Raw genomic sequence first — 14,968 nt, 5'->3', positions numbered from 1 at the left:
TTTTAGAGTTATAGAAACTGAAGTTAGCTCTGTACATGCAATAAAGTTTTGACACCCAACTCTGTCCCTTTTGGAAGTGTTGTAAGCAGGCTGGCAGACTGCTGTGCTTCATGAAGTACATCTGCACGTATCTGGCTCTTAGTTGCAGGATCTTGCAGGTCTGCTTTCTGTGGGAACAGAAATTACAGACTTGGGTTACATTCTGACTGTAATTCGATAATTGATATGCACACATCACTCCAGGAGCAGAGGTCTATGCGGAGCAGTGTACTCCTGGCATCTTCTCTTGGGAGACTTAGCTTAGTGTTGCTGATGCCTTGCTCTCTGGCAGCGGATCTTTTCCAATAACCTGAAGAGATTAGTCTGGAAAGTAAATGCACCTACTGCTTGCTTCATCTTCACAACCAACCTATAGGAGAACTGATGTCATCACAGCTTTTTCTCATGTGACTAAAGTGTGCGTTATTTGCTAGGAAAAATAACGAGTAAGCTGTATGTAATAGCACCATCTGGTGACTATTGGCGTATGGTGCAACAAAAAAAGGCTATATGAATGGGTTGTTTTCAGTTTTATGTACTTATTTGTGCAAAAGCAAATACCACACATGCATATTTATTAAGCTAAAAAAATGTCTTGGAAGATTGTGTTAACTCTTTCACATAGGCACTGACTGTTGTGTCTAACATCACTGGTTCTGGTGTTTTCTTTTATAGTCTCTGATCACCTTTGTGAACAAACACTTGAATAAACTGAATTTGGAAGTAACAGAGTTAGAGACTCAGGTAGGAGACTTTGGGCTTTTGTATGTAATCTAACTCTGTAAATTGCAATGATAGGCAGTCTCTCCATAAAGCCTTTTTATAGAACTGTTAATCTTTGGGTATATTAATTTATGGATCAAGGGTCTGTCTTTTAAGTAGCAATGACATTCACTGGTGCTTGCCTCCTTTCCCCTTGTTTGCACATACTTCATGTGGTTACTGATTTGTATTACAAGGTGAAATTCTTGGTTATTTAATAGGGTTATGTTAATGACTGTAGAATATGGCTGGATTTTAGGGCAGCTTATCTCTTGGATCAAAGTGGAGTGCTGCAAAGCAGTTGCTATAGTTATGAGTTGATGATGGGTTGTGTCTTTACCTAGTGGTGAGGGTTCAGGATGAGCTGATATAAGCTCTTAATAGCTGGTTGCCTGGGGCTCTCAGGAGGAGTGTGGACTGCACTGTGCAGTTCATCATAGAGATATCAGGGCTAGCTTTGATCCCATTAAAGTGGGACTAGAAACAATTTTGCTGTTGCATCAAAGGCCTTCATGTCCACTTCTTTACCCTGCTATTTTGTGAGCACATGCACTGTGTTTGCTGCTCAGCAGTGTAGATTAATTACCCAAGCTCCTGTACTACAGTGGTTTGATGGCCAGTGGTGTCCAGGTTAGTTTACTTAAAGATCGTGGAGGTGACTGTCAACCATCTCTGTCTGCTCTGAGGAGTTCTGTGCCTGTAGCACAGAACTGGGTATGGAATGTGTTTGGAAACCTTAAATAAGTGTGAATTTCAGTGTCAGTGGGGTAGTTCACACTTTACTGATAAAATAAAGCAATTTTCAGGGTTGGGCTTGGCTAAGCAGAAGCAGATACTTTTCCCAGAGTTCACTGAACTGTGGAGAGATGGTTATCTTACTGTCCCAAGCACGGCATCTAGAGAGTTATACCAGGAGTATGGGGAAATTGGTTTGATCCCGGCTTAGTTTAATACCAGTCATTCATTGCTATTTTATAGCTTTGCTGAAATAAATGGGTGACTGGCTCTGATATGTCACAAGAAATTGTTGTTTAATGCCTTAGAAGTATTCAACAGGGTTTTTTTTTTTAAGGTTAGTGAATGTCACGTACAGCTGTATCAGGATCACAAGTGAGAAGTCTGTTAGGAATACGTAACATTAGCCAGTAAGTAGTGCTGCTGTCTAGTAAGAATACTGAATAGTATTGCTGAAAGTATTTAGTATATTATTTAGTATTTACTGAAACTGTAAAAATCTATCTTGACTTGGGAAAAAAATTACTTTGTGAATTTAAACATCCTACCTGTGACAGAGGAGACTTAATTTCAAGCGCTGATTAGGGGCAGAGATTTGAATGTCCAATACACATGGTTTAAGAGGGATTGTGCTTGAAATGACCAGGTACTGTAGTAGTAGGACTGGGAGTATATAATGTGCAAACATATTTCCCAGGACTCTTCTTGTTTTGTTTTGTTTGGTTTTTTTTTTTTGGGGGGGGGGGGTGTATTGGTTTTGTTTTAATTTGAAAAAGCTAAGTTAAATACTGTAGTAAAGTTGGCAAGATTCTTCAAGCAAATCAAATTAATGTGAGGAAAAGCAAGGACATACATACTCTAACCTTACCCTGAAGTATTCAGTAGCTTACTAAATAGGTAACTGGCTGGAACTGAAGATCTTGTTCTCAGTCCCTGCCTGTTAAGACCAAATATTCTGCACATCTAAGGAGTAGAAATTATAGATATCTCCCAGGTGAATTGCTTTTAATTTCTGCTTAGAGCTATTTAGTGTATACAAGTAATTTAAATAGTCTTTGGCACGTGAGCTTGCATGGGTTAATGCTATAGTCATAGCTGATGGAGTTCCTTGTTTTGCTCAGGAAATTAAAGTAGGGAAATAATGCTACCAGATGTAGGGAGAAAGCCTTGTATCCTGTGTTTTTCCTTTTCTTTACAGAACTGTTAAGAAAGCAGCTATATTAACAGGCTTTTTAGAAAAGACTAATTTAGCTTGCTTAGCTGCACTTGTGATTACGAGGGTATAGGTGAATTCAGGGAGCAGATGAAACAAGGCCCTAATTGCTTGTCACACTTGCTGTCAGTTCCTTGCTGTGACTCCTGAACCACCTTATACTTCTGTGCTAGCAAACAGTGGTAGAAATCAAAGTACATAATTTGGGCCAAGAATTCTTTCTTCTGCTTGTTTATGAATGCTTATTTGAAAACAGATGCTTTCACCTAAGAATATCATCAGTATTTCTTTTTAGTTTGCAGATGGTGTTTACTTGGTTTTACTCATGGGTCTCCTTGAAGACTATTTTGTTCCACTTCACAACTTCTACTTAACACCTGAAAGTTTTGATCAGAAGGTGGGTAGAAACTTCAGGTTATATTATTTTTGGTTTGTTACCAGATGATGTTTTCTAATAATTGTGTCCTTTCTCTTTGTATTCAGCAAATCAGAACCTGGTATATTCTTCTCTTCAGGAGCTGTAGCAAAGATGCACTGGCTGTAGCACTTGATAGTTAATACCACTAAAAGTTGCTTGTGAAATGAATGGGTAAATTCTGGGCAGTTAAGGAAGAAGGGTACTCTGTTACTAGCATTAAACGACACACAAAGCTCATGAATAGTTCATTTTGAATGTTGTATGCTGCACAGGAGCTTGCTAGAGCAGTGGGAGAAGGATTATGTCTTATACAAGCTTTCTTTTATAGCTTTCTCGTGCTTTTTTTCCTAGTATCTCCCCTGTAGAAATGCAGGATGCTGAGTTGTAGCTAGAATCTTTACGATTCATTTACGATTTTGTTGTTAACAGTTTAAGTTAATAAAGATCATTATTAGTAAAGATTATTGTTCCTGAAGTAATGTGTGGTTAATGTTGTGTGGAGACTTTGCCTCGAGGATGGAGGATTTGTAAATCAGAGAAAGAGAGGCACACTCTGTGTTTTGGGGAAAGGAAAAAATACTTTCATCTTGAAAATGACTGGTTTTGTCACAATGAATGAGGAGGAACTGTAGCAGGTAAAAAGAGATTAGTAAAGTCCTGAGCAATGAGTACCAGTAAAAGGGGCCTTTCTTCCATGTTGTAGGGGAGCTTTGTATGTGTAACTCCCAGATCTTCAATATGAGTAGCTTTAATTAAATCTCTCCCCGTATTATGTGTCTCCAGAACTGTCATCTGCAGTAGCAAAAATGCACAGAATTCATAATCAAAATTACCTTGCTTAATTTTCAGTAAGTATGGATGAGAAAGCTGCTATTCAGGTCTCTAAACCATAATGTTCTCTCCTCAAAGGAGAGACTTTTTTGCATTTTTCCTTTTTGTCCATTTTCTCTCTTCTGACTTCATGTTCACATATGATCTTTGCTGGCTTGCTCAGGAAGCACTTTCTGTACAGTTGTACCTATCTGTTTTTTCAAGTTCACTGTAGGAACTGTCACCACCAAGCATTTTTTGAAGCATTTGCTTCATTCAAGAAACTTATTATGACTTTCATCTCTGTTTTCAAGTAGAGGATGTCAAAGAACCAAGAGACTAAGGGATTATCATAAGGTGATGCAACAAGCAGCCTGGCTCCTTAATGATGTGATATTGATGTTGCTTGATATGCAGCTGATACTGGTGCAGAAAAGAGTAATACTGTTTGAAAAAAAAAAATCTGTTCAATGTCTTTATTCCTTCTTTCTTGCTCACCTATGTGTATTTTCCTGTCTCTGTTCAGTTGTTCCTTGTAGGAATGTAACAGAACGTAACATAATGTTGATGGCGAGTGCCTTGTAGTCGGAAATGTTGATCTTGGGCTCAGGCTGCAAGAACTCAAGAAAATGCAGCTGTGTTGTAGTTGTTACTGGGAGCTCTCTAGCCTCTGCCACAGAGACAGAGACCAGGGCCTAATGAGGTTTCCTGGTTCATGTGGTACGCAGGCACATTTTTGCAGTCAAAATTTGAAAGTCTTAAATTACTTCCTTTGTATTAAAAAGTGAATATTTACCCTACAGTGATACAAGCTTTCATTTCTTAGTCTCTCATATGTACTTTCTGCTGTGCTTAAACGTGTAAATGTTTAATATTGATTTAAATAGAATTATCATTTTCTGTGTCAAGTGCAGGGAGAATAAAACATTACTAAAATTTGATTAAAAGCTTTTAATTCCTTTATAACTTTGAGATTCTAAGCACTTTACCTCTTTCAGGTCTATAATGTTTCCTTCGCTTTTGAGCTGATGCAAGATGGAGGACTGAAGAAACCAAAAGCTCGTCCTGAAGGTATGGACATGCATGTGGCTTCAAACTGTATATAAAAACATAATAGCAGGTGTTTGAAGTTCAACTCCATTCAAAGACAGTAGCAGTAGTGCCACAAAGTAGAGCTGTAAATGCGCTTCTTGATAGTTTTCCGAAGGATTCGTTGTCTGTTTCTGGGGTATATCCTTACCGGTGTTTCTTGTCTGGAGTAGATTCGCTGAGGTATGCACATCTATCTTTAGTGAATAGCCCAGGAGCTGTTTGTTCAGTGCTATGTTATAAATTCTGCTGGTATTCTCAGTAACAATCCAAGCAGGAAGCTTTTCATGGTCTATAATTCTTACAGTTAGCACTGGCTTGGACCCTTGTGATCAGATTTCAATGGCAGATAAATGAAAGGCTTTTGGCTTTTATTTTGTTTTGCTTTGTTTTGGTTTTTTTTTTTTTTTTTGAGAGAACCGGTAGCAAATCCTTTACTTGATTTATGTGAACTTTGGAATCGGAACATAAAAGTATAAAACCTGATTTTTTTCCTTTAAAGTCTTTGAGCCTTGAATTACTTGGAGGTGAGGTCTGCATTATTGCGAGCACTAGGGATAAAAATAGGAATTAATCTTTATGACTGCAAAACGAGCAATTTTTATTCCTGATGTTACAAACTACATACGTGTTAGAGGCTTACACAGAACAAAAAAATGAGAAACACTCAAGAAATGTTAGTTTTGAATTAATATGAGACAAAGTGATGCAAAGTGATGATAATAAATAGATTAACAAATAGTGGAGATAGTTACAGTGGGGGAAAAAGGGCAAAAGTCAATATTAAATGCGTACGTATCTTGTCAGTATTGTTCTTTTAAATTTGGGGTTGAAAATTGCTACTGAAGAATTCAGTGAAACAAGCTAACTTGAGAAGGTAAAGGAGTGTTCTGAGTATTGGAGTTGAGTCAGTAGGTATGTGAGGAAGACAGACACTGGAGAAATATGAATGCGCAATCAGAAAATGGCAGTTTTTTTGAGTGGAAGGGTTAAAGAGATTGCAGTAGGAGACCAAGTCAGCTAGCTAAGTCTGTTTTGAGAGAGAAGACTTCTGTAGTTGTTTGTTTTTATTGGTTGATCTACCAGAGGAGACTATCTTCCCATAAGGCTATCTCATATCCTAACACTATCATGAGTGGTAGAACACTATAGCAGATCTGTTTGCTCCTAACAAGGTGTGTAGATTCAGTAAGCAGCAGAATATGTTTAAGTATTTTATTGATTATAAACTTAATTATTAGTAGAAGTTAGGGAGCCAAATTAGCCCATAGAACATTCATTTTCACTTTTACTTGCTGCAGGATGTACGGTCTCTTGTACATTTGTTTGTACCCATTTCTGGCATCAGTAGTTCACAGCTGCGGGAGTGAGCATGCTTGTGTGCTGGCTTTGTGACTGAAATTGCTATACAATTGACTGTTGCTCTTAGAAAGCTGCTCCTGTAGAGAAGACTGTAACATTTTGGGCTTTGCTTGTCACCATAGTTTCATCGAATCGTCTGGATCTTGACAGTACAGTCATGTAATACATGTTTCTTAGAAAAGCAATTAATTTTATCATCATTTTCATGCCCTCTACTCTGCTCTCATGAGACCTCACTTGGAGTATTGTGTGCAGTTCTGGTGTCCTCAACATAAGAACAACATGGAACTGTTGGAACAAGTGCAGAGGAGGGCCACGAGGATGATCAGGGGCTGGAGCATTTCCTGTATGAAGACAGGCTGAGAAAGTTGGAGCTGTTCAGCCTGGAGAAGAGAAGGCTGCGTGGAGACCTCCTAGCAGCCTTCCAGTATCTGAGGGTGCCTGTAAGGGGAGGGACTCTTCATTAGGGCCTGTCATGATAGGACAAGGGATAGTGGGTTAAACTTAAACAGGGGAAGTTTAGATTGTTTATAAGGAAGAAGTTCTTTACTGTAAGGATGGTGAGGCACTGGGATGGGTTGGCCAAGGAAGTTGTGAGTGCTCCATCCCTGGCAGTGTTCAAGGCCAGGCTGGACAGAGCCTTGGGTGAGATGGTTTAGTGTGAGGTGTCCCTGCCCATGGCAGGGGGGTTGGAACTAGATGATCTTGAGGTCCTTTCCAACCCTAACTGTTCTATGATTCTATGATTCCATGATAGACTCTGATGCTCTGCAAAAAGTTTGTGTATAGTATACACTGTTAATGCCATGTTAATGCTGATTTATTGTTTGTTCCTAAATAGGCTGGAAAGCCTGTTACGTAAATCCATGAATTGGGTAGTAAATGCCTCTTGAATTAGCTGTAAGATTTTCATGTAAAACATTCTCAAGAGCATAACATCACAATTTTTATTTCTATAGCCTGTGATTTTTGCAGTGCTTTCAAAAAAGAGGTCTTGTTTAATATCTTAGTGTGTCCTCGTATAGGTGACAAACCAAAATAGGAGCATACGGGACAGCTCCTCTTCTCTGTTCTTCCAGCTCAATTGAATAGATTGAGCCAGGAGTGGAACTTGATGCTGAATTATTGCAGCGGAAGTATGTTGTAGTGGATTAATTTATTAGCCCCTAATGGGGTTATGGAGTGTGAATGTTTTAGATTAATGGAATATTTTAAACTATTTTGATGCTTTATGGCCACTTTCAGTGAACATTTTATTAGTTGTTGTTGGTAATGTGCATGCTTTGATCTTAAAGTAAGAAACAGGAGGCTGAGAATATGCTTATTCCTGGGAATGCCTCTTAGACAGTGATCAGTAAGGAACACCGTAATCACACACACAGGGAGGATGCATCTCACACTACTGGACTCTTTAATGCAGCAAAGGCATAACAAGATCTGAAAGTTAGGAAAATGTTAAACTAGAATTACAGCTTAACTTTTGCAGCAGTGAAGATAATTAACCATCTGTCTGAATTGTCAAGGGATAGAGGTGGAATTTCCATCAGTGTAAGATTTAAAAAGAAAAAAACAAAACCATGCAATGTTAAGCTTATATTTTAATTCAACCAAAGGTTAGTTCATAGCCTCAATGCAGGATTTCCAAGGTAAAGTTCTCTCAGAACTGTGTTTTATGTAAGATCAGACTATGTGACCACAATAGTTTCTTTTGACCCTTCTGACATGTCCTTACACTGCCAAGTAAAAGAGCTAGGTCCATTCCTTCTTTTAGTGATGGCACCTCCCATATCTCTCATTCCTCAGTATAATCACATGGTGTGATTGGCAGCAGGTACCTAGCTCATATTGCTGGTGGAGATTAGTAGGAGTCAGTCAGCCTTAAATGTCTGCATGAGGGCAGATGGAAGGTACCCATGACAGGTCTGGGCTCCCTTCCAGCCCCTGCTTATGCTCTTTCTGGTGCCCTTACCCCTTACTCTGGGACTCATGACTGCTCTCTCCTTAGGACGTGTCCTTGGTTTCCTAGCTGTGCTTCTGGCTTCCAGCAATATTTCTGCTCTACCCTCCAGATTTCTAATTCTCTCCACTGGCACCTAGATCTTGGTTGATAGCATAGGCAGTTCCTGCCTCTGAACTGAAGTCAGCCAGAGGCAGAAGCTGCAGTCTGCAAAACTTGATCATGCTGCTTCATGCCATGTCAGCTGAGATGGAGGTTATGGTGGTTGAAAATGGGTGGCGTGGGGAAAGTAAAACCATTTGGGAGGAATGGAGCAAATACACACTACAAATCTCTAACCACTATAGAGCTTTTTAGGCCTTTTTTTTTCTTTTTTTTTTTTTTTCATTTTCATTGAGTCAGCACTCTTTTGTTTAATTGTTTAGCAAACAGAAGGGACTGCCACCATCAGTGGGTCATATCTGCTGGTAGTTGACTCTTCTCCAGGTATTTGCCTTGATTTCCCAGCTTTAGAAATGCATGATGGTTGTAAAGTGTTGTTTCCCCTGGCTAAATTTACATTTTAAACCCATTTCTGAGGGAAGTGATCATGCTACAGAGGAATCAGTGCTAATTCTGACTGTTCCCTTACTGAGACTGCTATGGTAATAAGCAACTTTCTATGATACCTGTAAAAATTAGAAGTGTGTTTCATATTTGAGTTATCGAGATAAGACCTCTCTTTTTCAGGGAGTGCTACTTCACAGCAGTTAGGATCTTTCTTTGGAGCAGGAGAAGATTCTTCTGCAAATGCAAAATACAAAATCATGAGTGAAATATGTAGAATAATACAGGGAAAAGGGTAGAAAGGAAAGTTAGAAATTGTACTGAAAATATCAGATGAAGTGTGGGTATTAGAGTGTTATCCAGCATGGGGTGGGAGGGGAAGGGAGGAGAGGTCCTGGCAGTGATTCTTCGAAACAGGCAGTAGGTGTTTCCCGTGGATCTCACATTGACTGTATTCAGTCTAAGTGTTTTTGTATTCCTAGTTCCTTGAATGATTTTTTAAATTACCTGTTCTTCCTTACTTCTGCTTCTATATATATTGTTTACTGTCTATGTTTTGTTTCCGCCTTCGTCTTTGTTCCGTGTTACATCCAACCTTTATTTCTATCTTGTCAGCCTTCTTTGTGCTATGCCTCCTCCCATAGGATTACATGTCTGTGGTATTTCCTGGCATTTTATTATATGCAAAGGGTTGGGAGGTGCTAACATAAAAGCTTTTTGTTGAGAACTGTTCCAGACCTGTTCCCTCGCCTAGCATGGTAAGAAGGGGTATTAGATAATAGAAAGCTTAGAGTCTGCTAAGAGAATTCAGGCTTTGTTTACTTGTGGGCTGTATCATTGCAGAGTTGTGGATATGTGAAGTTCAGCATCTCGCATCATGTGTGTGGCTACTTGCTTGCTTCTTCTGTGGCCAGTGAAGTCATCAGTAGTATTTCTCAAAGTCTTTATCCCAGGTCCCAGGCAGAAGTATTCTTTCTTTGTAGCCAATTTTAGATGAGGAAGGGAATTACCTTTTTTCCATTTTGCAGAGAAGTTAGCTGTGGCTTTGTTATCATGAAGCTATTTAAAAGTGCATCACATATGTGACATTTAAAAAGCTTGTCTTGGGGAGATCAGAACTCTGTGGGGTTTTTTGTTGCTGATCCCACTGGCTCAGAGAGGACTTTTGTTCCTTTCAGGACAAACAAGCGAAAACAAAAAGCAAATTAAGGACTTCTCCTTTTCTTTCACAGATGTTGTCAACTTGGATCTGAAGTCTACCCTCAGGGTTCTATACAACCTGTTCACAAAGTACAAGAACATTGAATGACCGTGGAAGCTGCTGAGGTCTTCATCCTTCCAACCTTAGGCAGAAATTACAATAAACACACCCTCTGCACGCTCCCGTTGTGCCTTATGCTATACTTCATGCATTCTTTCTGCAGTTGATGTGGTCTGTCTGTAGCTGTTTATATGACAATCCCACTAAAAATAATGCATGTGTATTCTCTAAGTCACTTGAAAATGTGTAGATATTTCGCACGTTTACTAGAAGATACTGCTGGGTCTGTTGTTTGTAATGATCAACAAATGTTCTTTTGATAAAGGAAATATACCACTAACTACTTTAATAAGCAGGGAAAACATGAGGCCTTCCTCATGGCTGGAGCCTCTTTGATTCTACAATAGAATTTCTTTTGCATAGTCCTTGATTGCAGCTGGCGTTTGATGATTTTCCGGGCTTAAGAGTTAGCAATAGAAAATCAGCATTGGAATTTATATAGAAGCTGAGCCTTTTCTGTTAAATAATGTTTTTTATGTTCTGTTGGGTGGGTGGGGCTGAGGGGAATTATAGGCACTATCTGAAGCTAGTGGCAAAAGCTTCAGTTTTTGCGTAAATCTCATGCTACTCAGTGTTACTTCCATTCGGTGTTTACACAAAGTCTTTCAGTAGAATGACCAGCTAATCTTTTGATGTCTATTTTTTTATTTCATCTCCTTTCTAGGAGAAAATTGGTTGCTAGAGCCACTGTTTCCTGTTAAACACATAGCTTCAATCAGGTCTGCCAGGAGCTGGTCAAATGGGCGTGGGCTGGATTAATGCATTTTGCCCGTGATCCTTTCTGAAAGGAACACAGGGAATAATGAGCTTGACAGTTTAAAGGCTGACTTTATTTCATGTAGCTGAGTTAAAGGCCTTTTGGAGTTATTGGCACCTGTACAGATCTGGGGCTCAGGCTTTTATAAGCAGAGTTTTATGTATTTTCTTTCCTAAAGAGAAAACCTGAATTTCTATATCAATAAGAGCTTGCTTTTACTTAGGGATTGCACTGGACTATTGCAAGAGGCAACCCAATGGTTAGCACTTAAATGTGAAACTTCAGTGACTAGTTATGCTCCAAACTAATTCCATCAGGTTGCCCTGTGCCATTCAAAGAAATACTCTGCTAGGCTTTGGCTTAGTCCTACAGTCTTTTAAGGTGTTACGGATTTTGGTGGACTCTGTATTAAAAAAGGATTGCTAGATTTATCCGGTAGACTCTAGTTACCTTATAGTACTTCACAGGTTTAATTTGTAGAGCTTTTCCTGGCTGACGTGGTAGGTACAGCAGTGTGTACAAGAGGGCTGCGCTGGAACATGAGTCATCTTGAGTAGAATTTTGAGGAGAGCTTTGCTAAGGAAGTGGGATTGTTATTTCCAGACTAAATTATTTGTGGAATACACTTATAATAGTGTGGAGTGCAACAGATTTGACTGCTGCTTTTCTGTATCATAGCAGTAACTATTCTTTTATGGGCAGCCATCATTTTGTGTGAAACATTAGGCAAAGTGCCCCGAAGAGGAAGCAGGTAGTATTGCTCTTCTCCAGGGGCTCACTGAAGTCCTGTTGTAAATAGGCATCTTCTTTCCTTAAAAATTGATTTCTTACACTAAAAGTTATTTGCCCTTCTGAGTTCAAGAGGAAACGTGCTATTTGAATGGTATAATTTAAAAATTGGGAATTTCTCCTTCCCTTCTCAAACATTTTCTTTTAATCTCAGAGAGAAATGGGCTTCTGCATCTTTGTTTCATATTTTGGGGTTCTGAGTAGTGTTTGAATGATTTGGATCACCTCCCATCACACCTCCAAAACGAAGATGGAAGGAAGTTGCCCTTTATTTCCATGAAAAAAAATCATATCGTATCTGAATCTTTAAGGTTCTGTGAGGAATTATTGCTTTTTTGTGCTTTAGAAGGGAGCTGACCTCTTGCTGTTTATACAGAGCCTAGAACAATTGGACTTGATTTTCAGATGGGGCTTCTAGACTTTACCATGACACTAGCAATTGTTACAAAGGAGACTTTCAGAGGCACTAAGTCCTGGTGGGTCAGCTCTCCTGGCAAGTTAATGAAATTGTTCTAACCTTTCATGCTGTAAAACAGGGGTGTTATGAGGCTGGAAGGTGATTAAACTGAAAGGTCAAACTTTCAGTTCAATGCAGTGTTACTTGTGGAAAACAAGCCTGTTAAAGAGCTTCTCATTCCACCCACTTTCCTTCAGGTGATGTGGAAGTGCCAGTACTGTTTGTATTCTCTGAGCAGCTCGGAAATACCTTCAGAGAATCTATTTTTTTAAAATTGCAAGCAATATTAATAGCAAAAGCAAACAAAATAAGAGGAGATTGATAAGAGCAGTTTGGCTTTGGGAGGGGTAATGACTATTTCTGAGGTGGTATTAAACAGCTGGCATCTTCGTTGCATGTGAGCAGATGTGAACATTTTACAATAGCTTCTGTTTTGTTCAATTATTTGTTTCTGGTCACTCTGCAGAAACCTGAGGCCCTCCTGTACAATCTGAGTCATGGGTCCCTATTAGCATTCCTTACATTAATATCCCTGTCAGTGAAAACTGCAGGCTTGATGCCTTGAACAGCTTGGGGGCAGGTGTCATACCCTGTTTTGTTATGTTTTTAAGTCTGTTGGTAAATGTTGTACAGGGAAAATACATTTTTCATTCCTTGGCTCCTTGCTGTCTAGCCGGCATAGATGCTGTGTTTATTGCTAACCAGATTGCAAGCAGGGTGGATTTAACTGAACTCGAGCTTCATACCAATCAGTCCAGTTTGCAGGAAGAACAATGTAGGTAAAGCTTCTCTAAACACCTGCTTTTGTCATGCCTTTCTGTTACATATGCATGATACTTAGTTCTTTTGCTCTCAAAAAAATAAAGTCATTGTTAAAAATGTTATTCATTAACTCTTTGTGCTGCTAGAGTTTTAGCTGTGTTCCTGGGTACCAGGAGGGTAGTTCTGAATCTTGTTGAGTTCATCTGGAATGTCGAATGCTCTGTGGCATTAAGGCTTCTGCATTTGTAAGTACATAATGAATGTTTGTCTTTTCCACCCTGTACAGCTTGCCTTCTAGGTGCATCTGCTTGACATACTCAGTTCCACTGAGCTCTGTTGCCACAGAAGGCCAGATACTCCTCAGCATCATCCTATTTTTCAAGATGAAAAACAAACAGTGGCAGATATTTTAAAATCAGTTTAAACCTTTGTGTGATTTCTGACCCCTCTTCCCCACACAGCAGTGCTTTCAGTGTTAATGTATTTTTTAAGAGTCTTTTCTACTGTTTTTAGCAGTGTTTACTCTGGATTTCTAACTAATAAAACCCAGCCTTGCAGATAAAGTTCTGGACTTGTCACAAAGCTGGATGTCTCCAGCATATGACAAGAGTTGTGTACTGTAAGCAAGTTACAATGCAATGCTATGTTTGCTAAAAATCACAGCAGGAGTGTTATGCATGGTTTGTGACAGTTGTACTATTTATTCAAATAAATAAATAATGATCACTTGGCTTTCTACATCTCCTTTGTTTGCTGAATGGACATGTCTGTGTGAAGAACTTTTTAAAGGTGAACTATACCCATCTTTTTCATCAAGGATTCTAGATGTACAATGATCTCTGAAGACCTAGCAAAGCAGTGATCTTGGATTTCTGGCCCTGGTGCAGGTGGTAAGATTGTACAGGCAGACACAGATGAGCTCTGCCTTTTTATTTGGCAGATGGACCTGGTGAAGCTATTTGCCTTTTGCCTTCTACAAGAGAAAAGTAACTGAATTACACTCTTTGGTACTGTTAGAAGACTTAAGGCCCAGTTCTTCTGCAGCAGCACTGAAGTGAAGCCTGACATGCCACAACTAGTCCCATATGTGCCTACAGAGCACTGGGGAAGTCAGAAGTGCAAGTAAATCTGCAGTGATAGTGAAAATGTCTCCATTTGTGTGCTTCCCTTTGGTCTGGTATGGGGAGAGCACAGAGTGGCTCTCCAGTAAAGCAAGGCCATGTGGAGAAGCAGGAAAGTGAATTATCAGAAGTTGTTATTGGTGGAGTGCTGTTGATTCCTTGAATTGTTCTTCAATGGCTATTTCTATGAGGGCCAGGCGTACGTGTGTGTGTGTGTGTGTGTGTGTGCATGAAGTGTGCAGTGGGAATGTACAGAAAGACTGATGGGGGAGAAGGGCATGAAATCAAATGCAATTCCGATAGAGAATTTATTAATGCTATTCTACAAAAGGCTGGATACAACATGCACTGGTAGCAGCATCATTTCTCAGAGGAAAAAAAGTGCTTGTCCATGTGTGTTTCAGACTTGTTTTTTTAGCACTGGTTCACTGTTTTGTGAATGAGGCTTTGAAGAAAGAAGTCCTTTGTGTTGCCAGTTGAAATGGGAAGAGACCTAGAAATTACAGATGGATTTCCCAACGTTTAATTCTTCCTCCTCCCTCTGCTGATTAAAAACTGGATTTGTCCAGAGTTCCTTAGAGCATCTCCAACTATACCTTCCTTTTGTTTTTTTTACTTACTACATTTCTAGGCTGCTTCACTTCTGCATAGAAGGTACACTGGGTCTTTGCTAATTTGATGTATAGTTCTATTTGCTATCTGCTTAGAAAATACAGGTAAATTTTTCCTTTCATTAAGGATTTTGGGTTATCAGTTACTAAGAATTCTTGGCAGCTGGGAATCTGTTTTCAACCCACTTTTCTTACCCAGTTTAGCTCATTCATTCTTGT

The 14,968-nt window shown here is 39.4% G+C and overlaps 1 protein-coding gene across 1 annotated transcript in view; it reads left to right on the top strand.

The window, feature by feature from the left end:
• Window positions 1-10,327, top strand: part of PARVB (parvin beta) — a 67,717-nt gene extending 57,390 nt beyond the window's left edge. The window contains exons 10-13 of the mRNA XM_065673018.1: window positions 715-783; window positions 3,045-3,146; window positions 4,976-5,048; window positions 10,164-10,327. Coding sequence (XP_065529090.1) covers window positions 715-783; window positions 3,045-3,146; window positions 4,976-5,048; window positions 10,164-10,240 — 321 coding nt within the window. The 3' untranslated portion in view covers window positions 10,241-10,327. The remainder of the gene's footprint in view (window positions 1-714; window positions 784-3,044; window positions 3,147-4,975; window positions 5,049-10,163) is intronic.
• Window positions 10,328-14,968: the final 4,641 nt, after the last annotated feature.

Source organism: Lathamus discolor, chromosome 1 (genome assembly GCF_037157495.1).
Source record: "Lathamus discolor isolate bLatDis1 chromosome 1, bLatDis1.hap1, whole genome shotgun sequence".
In the NCBI taxonomy this organism is placed as follows: domain Eukaryota; kingdom Metazoa; phylum Chordata; class Aves; order Psittaciformes; family Psittacidae; genus Lathamus; species Lathamus discolor.
This window is presented reverse-complemented; position numbering and strand designations above follow the sequence as displayed.